Source organism: Passer montanus, unplaced genomic scaffold (assembly GCF_014805655.1).
Source record: "Passer montanus isolate IOZ18808 unplaced genomic scaffold, ASM1480565v1 scaffold63, whole genome shotgun sequence".
NCBI lineage: Eukaryota > Metazoa > Chordata > Aves > Passeriformes > Passeridae > Passer > Passer montanus.
Window position 1 is genome coordinate 485802 of NW_024371371.1, and position 16984 is coordinate 502785.

At 39.9% G+C, this 16984-nt stretch overlaps 1 protein-coding gene across 1 annotated transcript in view; it reads right to left on the reverse strand.

Annotated features, from left to right (window-relative positions):
- The window catches only part of FARP2 (FERM, ARH/RhoGEF and pleckstrin domain protein 2), a 74090-nt gene that overhangs the window by 32888 nt on the left and 24218 nt on the right, over nucleotides 1–16984 (reverse strand). Inside the window, exons 5-13 of the mRNA XM_039727953.1 lie at nucleotides 16753–16831; nucleotides 14962–15059; nucleotides 12895–13009; nucleotides 5149–5296; nucleotides 4286–4375; nucleotides 3044–3207; nucleotides 2846–2914; nucleotides 1349–1406; nucleotides 434–674 (exon numbers count right to left, since the gene is read on the reverse strand). Coding sequence (XP_039583887.1) covers nucleotides 434–674; nucleotides 1349–1406; nucleotides 2846–2914; nucleotides 3044–3207; nucleotides 4286–4375; nucleotides 5149–5296; nucleotides 12895–13009; nucleotides 14962–15059; nucleotides 16753–16831 — 1062 coding nt within the window. The remainder of the gene's footprint in view (nucleotides 1–433; nucleotides 675–1348; nucleotides 1407–2845; nucleotides 2915–3043; nucleotides 3208–4285; nucleotides 4376–5148; nucleotides 5297–12894; nucleotides 13010–14961; nucleotides 15060–16752; nucleotides 16832–16984) is intronic.

Consider the following 16984-nt stretch of genomic DNA (forward strand, 5'->3'; position numbering starts at 1 on the left):
GAGTACCTGTCAGGGCTCGACTGAGCAGAGACTGAGCTTTGCTGGAGGGTGTCTGCAGCTAAACCAGCTGGCTCTGACAGACACTTGGAAAACTCAGAACCCTTTAATTCTAACCCGCTGTACACATAGGAAAATGCCTCAGAGCCCCCAGCAAAAAAGGACATTTCTGCTGGGTCATCATCAATAAACTCCTCTGACACCTGTAACTGGGAATTTGTCAGTGTGAAAAGAGGGGCCCCACGGCTGCCATGCTGCTGCTCTTTTTCAGCAATGAATACACCTGTGGTAAAGTCATCCTCATCATTGTCATTTTTACAACCAGCAACCCTGCTCTCCTTACTACTTCTCACTACATCTACGTCTACACCACAACCACTCTCAACAACAGGACAAGACGGGTCACAGTTTCCTGCAACACTACCAAACCCAACACCTTGGAGCACGGGAGATCCAGGCTGCTGCATCAGCTTCCTCCCCACTTCTTCCACTGGTGCTGCAGTGGTTTTGTCTGGAATCCTTGTGTACGGTGCTCGGGGGTCCAAGGAGGAGGGGCTGGGTTCAGCAAACATGGGCAGCATAGAAGCAGGACTGGCCAAGGAGTGAACTGAGTGGAAGGGGGCAGCTGTTGAGGCAGGAGACCCTGGAGTTCTCAAGCCCTCAGTGAATGGGACACTCTAAAAGGGGACAAAAAAGCAGAAACACAACAGATAAAAAGGATTTTGTAATACATAAAAACAAATGTAACATCCAGTCACATCCATATGCAGAAGAAATACATGGTTCACAGGAGCTCACTTTACAGCAGACACTGTACAGAACCTGATCCAGCAGCCCATGAAAAAGGCAAGGTTTTTTTCCTTAATTCTGATAACTGGATGGAAAGCTAAAAGCATATATTTTATAGCTGAACAAACATCCACAAAGAAAAACAACAAAATGACAGTGAAATTCTGTGATGCTTCCTTAACCTCTCCCACGTAACACAAGAGCATTCAGTGAAATGATTGTTTCTTGCCATGTCCTGCAGAAGGCATCTTACAACAGCTTTGAGACTGCCAGAGAGCAGTCAGAGAGTACCTAGAGATAACTAATCCTCTGAAATAACATACTAGAAAGTCCAACACTTCCTTTTCAGTTCAGTGGAACTTTGAGTAAAACACTATTCACTTCACACTCCACTGGCTACAACTATCAAATCAGTAAAACCAACAAAAAGAACTGTGCAGCAGACAAAGAGCAAACAGTGGCAGCAATTCTGGTGAGTTGACTCCTTCACTTATCACCTCAGAAAGCTGTTTGTCCATGCCCCTGCCCACAGCCACAACCCAGAGAGTGCTGCAGAACTGACCTGCTTTGGCACGTCTGCGTTCGAGGTGCGGGTGGATGCTCTGACCTTGCTGTGCCTCCTGTGGAACAGAGCAGCCTGTCAGCATCCAACACATGCCCCAGCCTCATTCCTTCCCCCACCACTTATGGCCATGCAGTAGCCAACAGAAACATCTCATCTACACAAGCTCTACTTTATCTGTGTTTTGTTAATAACTAGTTCAAGTCTTAAAAGGTCAAAAGAGTTGTAAATTAAAAGGTGCAAGATAATAAACATACAAAAATGGAATAAAGCAAGATCCAAATCATTCACAGAATCAGAGAATCATTAAGATTGGAAAAGGCCTCTAGGATCATCAATCAAGTCCAACTGTTCCCCCAGCACTAATCCATTTCCCCAAGTGCTTTATCTCCACCTTTTTTGAACATTTCCAGGAATAGTGACTCCAACACTTGCCTGGGCAGCCTGTGCCAGTGCCTGATCAATTTTTCCCAGTATCTGACCTAAACTTCTCATGGCATCACTTGAAGCCATTTCCTCTTGTCCTATCACTTGTTACCTAAGAGATGAGACTGACCCCTACCTGGCTGGTGGGGATCTCTTGGCACCACTGAAGGAGACTTCAAGAACAGCTTGGGGCTGAGTACAAACTGAATACTAAACAGCACATTTTAGTTTAACTCCATCCTTTTTCATTGTTATAAACATCTACAGAAGAATGGCTTCAGAACCAGAATGAGCTAATCTGCAACAATTGTACAAATTTTTAAAAATTCAGCCAACCATATAAAATTTTTTATGTATGTTAGACTCCAAAAAGTGGTATCCTGCATTACACTCATGGTTAGATTCCTTCTATGTCAATAATTAAATAGAAAATCAAACTTTCAAATAGAAAAGGAGTCTGAGACATTAACAATATCTATTCATAGTAGATTAATGCAGACTTTTTGAAATTCCTATTAAGTCCCTATAATCTTTTGTCTTAGGAGTAAGAGTTTCCCACACATAGTTTGCATTTGGAGGAGGAGTTTCCCACATACAGACTGGACAGCATTAGAGTCAAGCAAGGAAAAAACAATTTTATAATGAGAACACATATTCTTAATTTATATATTTATATGTTTAGAAACAATTGAGTATTTTAGGTCACAGTTTCAAACTTGCAGATCCCAAGTTCCATCACCTGCTCTGCCACTGGCTGATTGCACAGCTACAGTGGCACAGACAGGTCCTCACAAACATGATGGAATCTTCAGCACGTGCTGAACTTTCAGACAGCTAAGCCACATTATCCATAGACATCAAAATGTGTGACCAAAACTTTGAAAAGCCTCTATATCATCACAAAATATTTTATTTTTTTTTTACATTTTAGTTCAGCTACCTTACATTTAGGAACTGAGAATGAGCCTGCCTCCAAGCAGCATTAAAACACTGAAATTTAGGCAATTTAGGCTATTTAGGCACTGTGAAAGTCTCAGCTATGTTTTGCCTTACAAAGCTATTTCATCTTACCTTTCATATGGGGTTCTCTTCATCCCACTGTCCTTTATATAATCCACTAGTTGCTTCTGTGTTCGCCCACTGTGAACCCACAGAAGTACAAAGGTTATCAAACACAGGGATGAGCATTAGAGATGGAATGTTTTTAGAATACTTCTTCCTTTTGCTCTCATTTTCTAAGACAAATGAGTGTGCTCTGTTTCTCCCTACCTGTATCTGAATGATGACCCTCTGGTGAAGAACACTGCTTTAGCCTTTGGCTTTGGCTGGTCGAAGAGCCTAAAGAATGTGTGATACTCTACACAGATTTTCCAGAAGTTTTTACACTCATCCCTACTTCCCAAAAGAAACTCCAAGGTATCTTGATATGGGCCCTGGGAAAAAAAACACAGAAGTTCAGTAGCACCTAAAATGACAGTAAGGAGGAAAGGAAGGCACAAATGTGGGCCAACAAAAAAGCTGAACTCCAGCAAAATGTAGGATTTTGCTGTCACTTCTCATCTGCCTTAAAACAATGGGAGTGATTCTGAATGCAGTTAAAATTATTTAATAGCTGTCCAAAATGTTTGCTTACCTTGAAACTGTAGAAGTGTTTAAAAAGCACTTTAATTTAGAAACATGCTCAATATAACCCACCATTAGAAAATTAAAAGAAATTTAAATATTTAAGTGAAATAGTAGCTATTTTAAAATATTATTCCTTTTTTAGTTCTGATGCTTGTCTCCTGGAAATTCAGACAAAACCAGAAAATACTGTATATGTCAGAGTACAGTTATCACATGAAATTTCCAAGGGTCTCCTTGTGAGACACATTGCTACATCAGCAGACAGTGTGTCCTGTTTCAGGTATCCTTGATACATGAAATTTTATTATGCCAAAGTTGGTTTTTTTCCTCTATTTTAATATAATTTAAACACTGAATGCAATCTAGTCATCCAGCATGGAAGCAACAATTTTGATGACATCTGCAATGAAAAACACCTACTGTAAATCAGCCAAGTATGAAAAATGACACAGAAAAGATGAAGCAAGAGTAATCACACCATCCTTAAAATTAAGCTACAACAATCTAATTTCATCTAATTTCAGCCACCTATTCCTACCTGAGGTGTATCAGATAATTTTCATTTGAATCAAGAAGGTGGATGCAACTTTTTCAAAGAAGTACTGAGAAAGGCTGCACCAAATCCTTGGGTCTAGTAATTTTTTTCTGCCTTACATTTATGCATGTGTAAGCTTGTGTCAAGGATAAGCTGAGATTGAAACACAAAACCTAAAGATCATAAGTTGTAGGGTGAGAAAGGAAAGATTGACACTTGAATGATGCAGCCAAGCCTGCTCTCTGAGGCTGTTTTATAAAATCAAACTCCAGAAATGTTCATAATAAAATGAAGCACAGGTATTTTTTTCAACACTGACCAGTCTATATTACAGTAAAAGTTACACAGACCTCTGGGTGGAGCTTAATAAGAAATCTTTTCCTCTTGAAGCTCAGCTTACGGACCTTGGACCAGTTGAAGGTATTGATTTTTGTGTTACCCTGAATCAAAGTGAGAATGATCAAATATTAGCAAACATTTCAGAAAAGCAGAGTACCAAACAAATTCTGTTGTGGTTATATAGATGTGTATGTGGACACATCCAGGTGGATTTTTAGTTCTGGTGACAATATTCCCTTAAACAAGAGAGGCCACTAAGCAGTCTGAGAGGGATTGTGGGAATGATGCATCTCCAAAAGAAGCTGCTCCACAGTAACCAAGGAACAGGCAAGACACAGCTGAGCACCCAAACAGAAATATTTCAGTAAATCAGCTGCCTCTGTGTTTTGGGGAGAGGAAAACTCTATCACTGCATTCATAAAGAGGATTCTGAGCACTGAGTTGCTTCTTTAATACAACAAACATAGTAACACTAATTGGTCCAATCACTTCAATCAATCAGCAGTGCTATACAATGAGAGCAACAATATCCCAGCAAAAAAATCCCCTGGAATATTAAGATAAGAAAAACCAAACCAAAATTCCAGGATGACAGACGTGCCCCAGGGTTGTTCCACAAATTAATTAATTGATGATTTTCTCTCATCACACACCTAACTTCAAACAAAGCCCCTCTACTTCAGTGTCACTTGGTTTTGATGCTCTGCACTCTGCACAAGAACAAGCTGCACCAAACAGAATTTTGGGGGCTTAATGACACTCCTTGCCATAGAACACGTTAAATTTTCAAGGCATCAAAGACACCTGATGTTCAAATGAGAGATTTACTCCAAGACATTGCTAAAAGACAGACAATCTGCCATCCCTGCCATACCTGGAACACCAGCACACCCATGTGTGAAACTGCCAGATTGATTTTGGTGCCCTCACGGTCGGAGGCGAGGTGGAATCTGATGCCATACATCTCCAGTTTCCGGGCGATTTCAAGCACTTGAAAGTCAGATTCAGCAGGAGTTTGACCCCTATAATGAGGAAGAAAAATAAAGTTTGAAGAAAATATGATTCTACAACACTGCCAACACACTTAAGTCTGAACTCTGGCACTAAATGAGAATTTTCTGTCTCATCTAGTTGGGTGGTTTCACTCCATGTCATTGTCACTGAAAGGTCTGTTATGACACAGCTGATGGCCAATGTCAAGTGCATCCCAAGACAGATGCCAAGATATTCATCAGCTCAGAGCTTTTAAAGCTGAGAAACTATAAAGTTGAACAAATCCAAATTCAATCCACAGTGCTCCTCCTTCTGCTGTCTTGTGTACACATTGGCATTAACTAAGACAAGAAGTGAGAGCTGGTAGAGTTGCACAGCCAGCAAAACAGAAACAATGCAAATATTGCAACAGAATGACCCTTTTCAGGTCAGGTTTTGGGACCATGAAATTATTACTCTATTACTACCAGGTGCCTTTGGCTGGATAATTCCCTCCCTGCCAAGGAATCCAGAGAAGGATCTTTAAAATGAAACCTCATCTGCTGTCAAAATTACTCTAAAAACAAGAGGAAGCTGTACACAAACAGGAGCAACTGCCCTGTAAGGGTGCACAAGGTCCAAAACAGCAACACAGAGACTGTTCATGACCTGTCACAGTTTCAGCCCTCACTGACTGCTCCCCAGCTTAGCTGACATCAAACCACTAACATTTTACTCTCCTGCATGAAAACAGTCCTTTTTTTCTCAATCCCCCTTTTTTTCCATGAGAGGGAGTACATTAGATCGTAGTGTATTTTCAGTGGGTACTTGTACTGACAAGAGCTTTTCCCTGTAAGTCAAAACACTCTATAAGTTCATGGGTCCTGACAAGGAGTTAAAGATCCTCCAAGAATGAGCAAATGGTGTTGTGGAAATGAAGGAGTTCTTGGAGTCATAGAATTATAAAATCATTTTATCATTATAAAAGACATTGAAGATGATCAAGTCCAGCTATTGCTAGTGATCATGCCCCAGTTACACTACAAAGCAAGAATGTCTTTACCACAAACATAAGCATGTCACCCAGGAAATGCTACTACTCATTTTTAGGCATAACATGGTCCAGGAGAACCAGGAAAAGCAGGAGAACCTTCTCCTGTGCTAACCCCAGGGAAACCCCACTGCAGAGCTGCCTCCAGATCTGGGGTCTCCAGCCTGAGTGGACACTCCATAGGATGGAGGAAGACCAGAGGAGGGCACAGAAATGCTCCAAGAGCTGGAGCCCCTCTGCTCTGGAGACAGGCTGGGAGAGCTGGGGGTGTTCACCTGGAGAAGAGAAGGCTCTGGGGAGAACTCATTGTGGCCTTCCAGTTTTAACAAGGGCTTTTAAAAAAAGGGGAGAGGGACTTTTTCTATGGACAAAAGGTGATAGGAAAGGGGGAAATGGTGTTAAACTAAAAGAGATGAGATTAAAATTACATTAGGAGAAATTCTTCCCTGTGAGGGGGGTGAGGCCCTGGCACAGGGTGCCCAGAGCAGCTGTGGCTGCCCCTGGATCCCTGGAAGTGTCCCAGGTCAGGTTGGATGGGGCTTGGAGCAACCTGGGATAGTGGAATGTGTCCCTACCCATGGCAGGAGGTCAAAACAAGATTAACTTTAAGGTCCCTTCCATCCCAAAGCACTCAGGAATTCTGTGAAGTATCAGCAGCACAGGACCTGCTGGGCCATTCAGAGCAGTGAGGCTGCATCAGCCACAGCTGGATAAACTGACCCCCTACATCACTACTGACAATGATTAGAAATAACAAATACCAAATTACTTCCATGTGCAAGTTCACTAGGATAAATGCAATGATACACAGAAGACATGGGTGCTAAAAAATTATTATTCTATTTACAAACAACCAGTGCTGAAACCAGATTAGATTCCTGCACACACAAAGACTAAGCAAATTTTACAAGCCTTTTTTTCCAAGAAGAAAGTGGCCTTCCTTCCATAAATCTGCGTTTCATTTTATTAAAACAGATGACAAACTATTTTTAGCATTACCTATTTTGTGTACTATGCTGTGCCACCCACAACATCACTACTAAATAAATTCTTCTGGTCCCTTGACTGGCTTTTCTAGTCATACTCCTTAAAAATACCTCCTACCTACCTAGAGTCATGTGTTAGATGAAAAAATTGTTTAGCTCCACATAGATTTTTTTAAAATATGTATAGAGAATAGTGAAGTGAATTATTACATTTGAATTAACAAAACTAGGGGCGATGACAATACATATTAACCCCAAGTAGGAACTGTCTCTACAATTCAGAACACAATTATGAAACTTATTTCATATGCTGCAGTTTTAAAAATAGAAGTTGTTAGAAAAAGGAATGATTTTTTTATACTTAGTAAAATTCTCTTTTGTGTAAAGACATACACATACACAAAATGCCCTGAGAAAGTAAACCTGAATGCACACAACAGCATTTCAGCAGTGTTCTGTTGCCTTGTTCATTCTGGAAGGGAAAACAAAGAATCTAAAACACTACAGCAGGAAATCACAAATTTATTTTGCCAGCTGCAGAAGGCAGAGATTCAATGACATTCCTGACTTTACAAGCTCAGTCCATAATCCACCATTATCCAAATGTCAGTATTTTGTGACCAAGTAATAGAAAGGGAAGGAAATAAAAGACACAAAAACCTGATTTCAAATGAAAACAGAAATGCCAAAAAACAGAGAGAGCCATTTTTACCACTGCTACTACTACATGGACTAGTTATGTCTAAAAGCTCAAATTGGTAAAGCAGATTTTCCTTCCCCTCACTGAAATGAGTAACTAAGTGCTTTTAACACTGGCTTTAACTGTTGTTTCCATTTCCACCACAGATTCCTCAACTACATCAAAAAAGCTGGAGTACCATGGTTCCTATTTATTAAACATACACGAGACAAAAGAGGTAGATCATAAATCCTGCTTTTGGCCAGGGCTTCCTGAGTTACACTCTGAGCACTGTGTGTAACTCCCACCCACGCTAATTCCTGCTGTAATTCTTCTGAACACAGCGACATTAAGAATGAAAGCAGGGCTTTGTCTTTTCAAAAGGGTGCTGAGGTTGGGAAGGAGGGTTGGAAGGGAAGGAAGGCAAAAACCAAAAAGTGGCAACTAGAAAATTGGAGCTCTAAAAAAATTCCTCACGGACAGCCTGGTGTAGCTGATGTAGAACCACTGACTCTTTATTTCATGTACTATTAGATACATGGAAATAAAAATAAGATACCAGTCAATTTTAAGAGTGCTCACTTGCACAAGCTGCCTGTAGGCAGCAGAGAAGGCTGAGCCTGGTGTGGAGGAGCTGGGAGCAGAGCCAGGCAGCTCTGCTTGTGCCACAGACAGGTACCAAGAGAGGCAGCTACAGAAATTGCCCTCAGATGCTGCCTGCAGGCTTAGCTGCACAGCCCAGCCCCAAAACAATCTGCTCTAATTTTGTTCAGCCATTAAGCAGATAAATCTACTTAATCTTCCCCAGGTCAATGGATGACACACTAATATCAGTATTTCCTGCAAAAACTGCTGTCAATGCAAAAGGTGTTGGTGTGGAGGTTCCTTACAACCATCCAACTACATAAATATTGGTTGTGATAAAATATCCCATGGCAATGGACTTAAAATAAATGCTGTCAAGTGTTAATTGATTTACAGAGCATTTAAACCCAGTGATTAATATAGAACTTTAAAGACGAAGTGTCAAGTTAGAGTTTTTCTAATTTACAGGCAATTTAAAGAACTTAAATTCATGGACAACTAAGCTAACAAGTAGTGAAAGGACGTGAGGGATAACAGTAAATGTAAACATAAATCTATTAAATCTTCTACTTCTTTTCTATTTATGTATGCACAGACAAAGAAACCACAGACATGTGAACACAGGCCAAATGTGTCATGTTGAATCCTGCACTCACCTTGCAGCAAGTATTCTACTACTCACAGGAAGGCAGAAAACATTGTATTTTGGGTGTCTGGGTGTCAGGAATTAACTGCACCAGCACCAAATACACCATCTACAAAATATATGTCTTCTATTTTTAAAAAATTATAGAAATAAAATAGGTTAATTCAGGCTCTTGCTGAAGCAATAACTAATGTGCTATACCAAAAATATAACTCATCTTGTTTACCATTACTACATTTGCAAAGTATAGAAACTATACTCTATGAAAGTAAAAGAAAGTATTTACAAATGTAAAAGAAAAAAATGTTTAATAGAAAATAAGCATTCAACTGCCATCTTTCCAATTACAACATTCTCCATTTACAGAATGGATTGGATACACAGGTTCTGTTTTACTCAGGGTGATGACATTCTCCCACTTCTAATAGCTACAGTGAAGCAAAAAAAAAAAAAAAAAAAAAAAAGGAAAAAGAGAATAAGAAACACTGTAATCTTCTGGTTCAGCATTCCAACAATCTTTTGATGTAAGCAACACTGAGAAAATCAAGAAAGTTCCATTACAGTAGAAGTGCAGATACTTTCTTCTGCTAACCCTACTCCTGAAACCTTTTCTGGGACCGTGGAGGCCAAATTTTCTAATAGTGAAGTAAAAAAAAAATAAATAAAATAAAAAGGAAAACAGGCAGAAGGAAAGTGCCACAGAAACAATCCTGCCAGAAATGGGTTTCTCTTCCTGAACACCTGGTTTGTACAAGAAATCTTTCAGGAGCAATCATCAGTGGAAAAATCACAGAATCCCAGGATGGTTTGGGTGGGAAGGGACCTTAAAGATCATCCAGGACATCTTCCATTATCCCAGGCTGCTCCAAGCCCCATCCAACCTGGCCTCAAAAATATTAGTCTGCTGAAGGTAAGTGGGGGAATAATAAGGTAAATTAAAGGAAATAAAACATTAAAATAAATGAAAAAAGTAAAAATGTGACACATCAGAATAGTATGAAAAAGAAGCATTTGTGTCCAATTGCACTGTGCATCCTCACCAGGAAAAAGCCAAATGCCCAGGTCCCTGCTCCTTGGAAGAGAAATGAGGAAAAGTGTGACTACACTGAGAAAACTCAGCACTCTCCTCAACTGCTGAAGAAGGGAAAGGGTGGTCAATATTCCCTGAGTAAGGGAAGAGAAGGGATGTGTGTGCAGGTTTAGGCCTGGGTTCATTTTCCTCACAGCAGCTGGTACCAGGCTGAGGTTTCTGTTTGAGCTGGGGACATGTTGATAACCCAGGGGTGTTTTCCTTATTGCCCAGCAAAGCTCACCCAGAGCCAAGGCCCTGTGTGGAACACACACAGCTCCACAGGGAGGGGCTGGGAGAGGGGCACAGCCAGGACAGCTGATCCCAAGTGACCCCAAGGACATCCCATCCCATATGGCCTGTGCTCAGCACACAGAGCTGGGGGAAGCAGGAGCAAAGGGAATATTTGGAGTGATGGGGCTTGTTTTCCTAAGTCTCTGTTACCTGTGATGGGATCCTGCTTTCCTGAAGATGGCTCAACACCTGCCTGCCAGTGGGAAGTAAGGAATGAATTCCTGGTTTTGCTTTGCATGTGTGTGTGTGGCTCTTGTTCCACCTATTTAAGCTGTCTGTACCTCAAGCTGTGAATTCTCCCACTTTCACCCTTCCAAATCTCTCTCCCAACCCACCAAGGGGCAGCCAGCAGCAGCATTGGGCTCAGCTGGGGTTAAACCTTGGAAGCCACAGCTAATTTTAAGACTGCACTGCATGCAAAATTACATTTCTCAAAAAAAAATGTTTCCAAAGGCACAGGGGAAATTTGAAATGTACCTTCAAGGTAACCAGGTATCACAAACATTCAAAGGTAACCTTTTCTAATCCTATGTCTCAGCTGTTAACCTGAACATGGCTTGCATGTACAATTCTAAAAACCTGCCTTAAAATAAGATTTACAAACATTTTAATAATATGGCTGTATTAAATGCAATTCTTAAACAAATTTTGAAAAGTACATTTATGAAGCAAGAAATCTTTACCTATTAACCTTTCTCACAGGCAGAAATACAAACTATTACTGTAACCAATGATTAGAAGTTACTTGTTTGAAAAAAAACCTCAAATCTATTTAACAGAATCTTTACCTATTAACTTTCCTGACAGGCAAAAATACAAACTTTCCTTACTGTAACCAATGATTAGAAGTAACTTGTTTGAAAAAAAACCTCAAATCTATTTAACAGAGCTACCAGGCCCTGACTCAGAAGGCAGTCACCACCTTTCCATCAAGAGGAGCAAACCAGGAAAATTCCCCACAAGCAGAAGCAACTGAACAGAGCCCTGGTATGTGACTAATGCTGGGCTGCTCTGCCCATGCTCTGGGGGTACTTAGATCTAAAAATCCCACATTTTTCCTCATATTTGAGAGCCATCAGCCTACCCTGCATGGTGTCATCAAAACCTTGCATGACCCATTGGTAGCTTCAGACTCCACAGCACCTTGCTGTAGTATCACAATGCTGCTGCAAGTTCTGTGAAAAGGGTGTTTCCCCTTTTAATTTGCTTTGAAATTACTAATTATTTCAGCACTTTTCTTCAGACAAGAGAAAAATAATGAAATTAATGGTTTTCCTACTCTGGCTACTTTCTCCCAAGGTGAAGAATCCTAGCATATATTTTAATTTACTTCAAAATTACTTTAAATTACTTAAACATTTCTTTTGTTTCTTCATCATTTCCACAAGCACCTCAAAGGTTCAAAAGCAGAAAAAGGTAACCACCTGACTTCATGAAGAATCAACAAACTAAAATTTCATCATTAGCGATAATTTCAGTACAAGTTAAAATGACTGATCACAAACAGCAAATACCTAATTACTGAAATTCTCAGGAACCAATTTCCCAATACCACAGGATGTGTCTTTAAATACAGATGCTGCCCTGAAAAACCTTTGTTCTGTCTTAAAAGAAAATCAGTCAGCAGCAATCCATGAGTTCACCCACAGAGAGCAAAGGAAAATCTAAGTTTGGATTAAAACACAATAAAATGCATGTGTGGACATTCACAATTTTTAAAAGAACTTCGAATTCCTAAATCCTAATATGCAAGGTCTCAAAAATTACAGAAAAATAAGTTCCTGCAGTTCCTGACTCCATGCTGGAACTAATTTTATATTTGTGGCAGAGTTTCTTTGCCACTAATAGTCTTCCCTTATTTCAAAAATACCCAGCTGTAAGATAAGGCATTGCATGAATTCTGATGGAAGTTATTTCTTCCCCAGTCCCTCCATCCTCCTCCATCTCCCTTATGCTTAATGTGTAGCAAAAGAATATGATGCAATTGATTTCTAATTATTTAGAAGCAAGAGCTCTGCATATGCTGGCAAAATTGAGCTTAAACTTTGTAGAATGGAAACTCTAAAGAATTATTTTGCCTAAACCCATTATTACATGTAAGCTTTCTTTGGGGCCTTATTAAAGGCACACTGCAAAAATCACTTGAGGAAAAATTACTGCCCAACAACTCCATCCTGACTATGCAACTATTGCTACACCAAACTTTCTTGCTCAAGGTAAATGATGATTAATTTACACACTCCTAGTGTCATCCTGTCATGCAGCTGCTCAACCTCCCCCAGGGAAGCCCATCTGCTGCCCAGGGGTTCCCTTAGTGGTTTCATTAACCCTCACTTACACATGCTTCCTGTGGAACTCCAGGATCTTTCCTTCAAGTTTTTCCTGGTTTGGCAAATATTGGTTTGTTTTAAGGTGTTCTCGATCTTCTGATTCATCAAAATCTCCTATTTCAGCTACAACAGAAAACAAAACAATGTTAGAGTAAGAAGAAACAATGGAAAGGAACACTGACAAAATATTTGGTAAGGAATTAAGAGAGACCTTTAAGTGCTTCAAATTTGTGCATGATGTTTTGTATCCAGCTTCATTTTACTAAAAATCACATTTATGCCAAGCTGACTTCCTGCAGATTACAATGTTCAGTATGTTGAGATATTCAGTATTTGAACATTGTCTGGAAAATTTAGACTTCTTAAAGGTGCAAGATGTGAAACTTTTAGAAGACCTGTGAGGTGGTCTAAACATTTCCTCCTTACAGATACCTTATACTAAATAGCTTATTTCAACTTATTTTTTAGTATATATATGTAAAATAGTAATAGACAAGGCTACTTGGGAAGATGAAAGTTGCAGATGGAATTTTGGTCTCCACATATCCATGTCTTTCAGATGCAATGCTGTGAATTTAGGAATATTTACAGAAGAAAAAAGCATTATTGTAAACTACAGAACAGCTTCCACCTGATACAACACGAAACCATCAGAAGCCTTTGGCTTGGAATACAAAAGCACAAGGCAGGCAGAACATGTGGCAAATGTATATAAAAATTACAAGTTGAATAAATAAATTTTAAGAATTTACTTTTTCTGATAAAAAAAGAGCTTGCAACATTAACTTAAACTAAAAGGTTTCAAAAGATAAAAGTACATATGTTGCCCTAAAAACTTCCCAAAAACTAAGTTGTGAAGCTCATTTCTGTGGAAGGATGCAAAAAATGTAAGAAAATTCAAAAATTAGACAAACACAAGGGCAACCAAATAAATGCAGTCAGTCTGTGGAGCTGTGTGTGCAGTGATTATGGGATGGATGTAGCAAAGGAAGAGTTGCCATATGCTTGCCCTGTGTCTGAGGGCATCTGCCATCAGCTACTGTCAGAGAAAGGAATGGGATTGTTCTTAACAAGAACACAGCAAATCCTGTTTAAAACCTAGCCAGCACAAGAAGGAATGAGTCAAAAATACTGAATATTTTGTAAAATAATTTCTGTTGAAAATGAACCTGTTCTCTCTTCCAGAAGAGCAGAATCAGGCTAAGCAAGGCCTGATGGTGAGAGTCTCTCATCAGCTCCACAGTGCTGGAAAACCATGAGCAGGTTTTAGTGGTGCCACACACACAATACAGATTTGCTCTTCCAATAAAATCACCAGAAGAAATACTATAATAACTGTATTATTATATTGCATTGCAGAATTAGACAATCCATAACTATTTAGCAGTGCACATGTGAAGAAAAATAATTGATCAGCTTTTGCTTCCAGCCAGCCAAGAGCCACCAAAGGCTCTGTCTGCAGGTTGGGTTGCAGACCTGTGAACACTTCAGCTGCTGCTCCAGAAATTTGGTGTCTGAACTCAGGGTTTCCAACCTCCTTGTCCCAAAGGCCACATTTTAGGTCTTTAAGCATGTACAGACTGAGCCAGCAGCAGCATGGAGTGCTTCCTGATAAATTGCTTCCCATTTCCATTTTCAGTCCCAGCGAGGAGGAAAGCTGCTGACAGCCCCACTGCAGAACCTGTTCCAGCATGGCTCTCAGCTGTGTTTCAGCCCAGTTCCTGCACAGCCATCTCCTCCCAGGCACAGGGAAAGTGAGAAGTGGAGCCAAGGAAGCACCTAGACAGCTGGGAACAGCTGTCTGAAGAGTGCTGGCAACAGAGCTTGCAGAGCCAGGGAAACAGCAAGGGGCTGGTTTTGTACTACCCCTCAGAAACCAAATTTACCTGGTACAAAAGCACCAGCTGCTCCTCCCCACACCAGCCCTGATGACCATCCCAGGGTTGAAAACCAACACTTTTACAGTGTGTGGAGAAGGAAATACTGTGAGACAGAGACTTCTTTCAGTTACCAAAAGCTTCCATGTGTGATTGAATGTGGGTTAGCAGTGGCACCATCAGCAGTGGGATACTCACACTGCAGAAGGTGGGAGACCAGCAGGGCAGCTGTGTTGTCACTGCAGGTCAGCCTCTCCTCTGCCAGGTCCCTCTTGATTTGCAATGCAAACAGGTACCTGCAGGAGAGGTGCAAGGGCTGGAGTTACACACACCATCCTGACATGTGAAAACACAACACAACAACTGAGCAGGAGCTTATAAAAGCAGCACCTCCTGATCCTTCTGCTCTCCAAAGAATAACACAACAGCCTGGCTACCAAGGAGCCAGGCCAAATCAAACCAAAATAACCTGTGACTGTCCCAGTGCAATTTATCAGCACAGAAAGACTCACAGGAACAAGAAAGCAGAAGGAAAACCATGTTTCAAACAGTAACAGTGCAGTAACAGCATTTTTAGCTGGAAAGAAACTTAACATTTCAAGTGATCTTATTTATTAGAAAAAAATATGGAAGAATATAATTGATTCCAGTATTTTGTTAGGAAAACTAATAAGCATTTCTGTTAGCACTCAGCTAGTCTACTCAGCAGTTGTATTTTTCAGAACTATATTAGCAGCCTACAAAGACAGTAAGAAGTTGAATTTACTTTTCTTATACTGCTCTATTAGTTCAACTAAAATATTTCCCATCCAGTAGTTAAAGAGGAATAATTTCTGTTTAACAGTTTTGTATGCTGTTCCTTTTACTTGTAAGGAGATACACTAAGGACTCCAGTAAAGAGGCAAGAACTCACTACTATAAACCTTCAAACTAACAGACTGGTTCCTCTTTAGTGAATTATACCCTAAGAGATAGCACTAACATTTGTTTAAATAAGAGTTTATTTTAAAACTTTATTCCTGAAGTAAAAGGTACTAAAAGTTCTAAATTTTGAATCATAGGGATTTTTTTAAATTTTTAAGTACTGTAAGTATGTATTAAAGGCTTCTCAAAAAGTATGCTTTGCTTTCTGTATGTCTGATGAGCTCTCAGTTTCTCTAGTACACTCACAAGAGAGAATACAATATCATTAACAGCATCATTAACTACCCAGATGCTCTAAGTGCAGACCATAAATACTCAATAAATAGGCAAAATACAGTTCCTGCTCTAAAAAGCTGTATTCCTAATGAATTCCCTATATGGAGCAGCAGTTAAAATAAGAAAACTTGGTGCAAAGGAAATATTCAGAGAGTATTTCTCCTCAGAAGAGACAGTCACAACTGTTGTCATGCTGGCTTGTTCTTAAATACATCTGAAGGATAATAAGGAACCTCTCTGAGAGGAATTCCAATTAAAAGTAGTGAAACTGTGAAAAGCACTAAATGAGCTCTTCAAACATCAACATCTGGGTAATGTCCTTGTTAGAGACAGACTGCAAACCAGGTCCCCAGGTGCCAGCAGGTGGATAGGGCTGCTTAACTGGCCACAGATCCATTAGCAATCCACAAAAACAACCCATGGTGAGCAGGGTTAAAATTGTGAACAGTAAAGTGTGTTTGGAAGTTTAAATCACTTATTAAAATATGTACTGATTATTTTATTTATTTTTTATAGACAGTGTTTATAAATGTTAGCATTTTCTGTATACTCTGACTCCCTTGACACCAGGATGATGGAAAGCCCTAACCTGCGCTGTTTTCTGTTTTGAAAAGTATTTTTTCTGATAACATTCATCTGCCAACACATGTCTGCTGACACTGTAACATTCACTGTAAGTGCTCCTTTACTCATCTTCCACCTCAGTTTTGCTTGAAAGCAGCTGTGCTGCCTTCCTACTCTATTAATTCAGTGTATAAAGCATGTCCAATCATTCTAAAAAGACTTTACCTAGTATATTCCTCTTGCAGCTGACCCGGGTCAGGAGGGAAAAACTTTACAGCCAGACGAAGCATCGTAGTCTTTGGTCCTAGAAGAAAAGTTGGTCATTTCACAAAAACACCCCATGTTCTTCATAAACACATGCACATTCTGTTTGCCAACAGGCAGAGAAATAATACAAAGAAATTCTAGCCAGTTTAAAATCCCAGCTAACCACAGCAGGCTCTGGTGTTGATTGTTC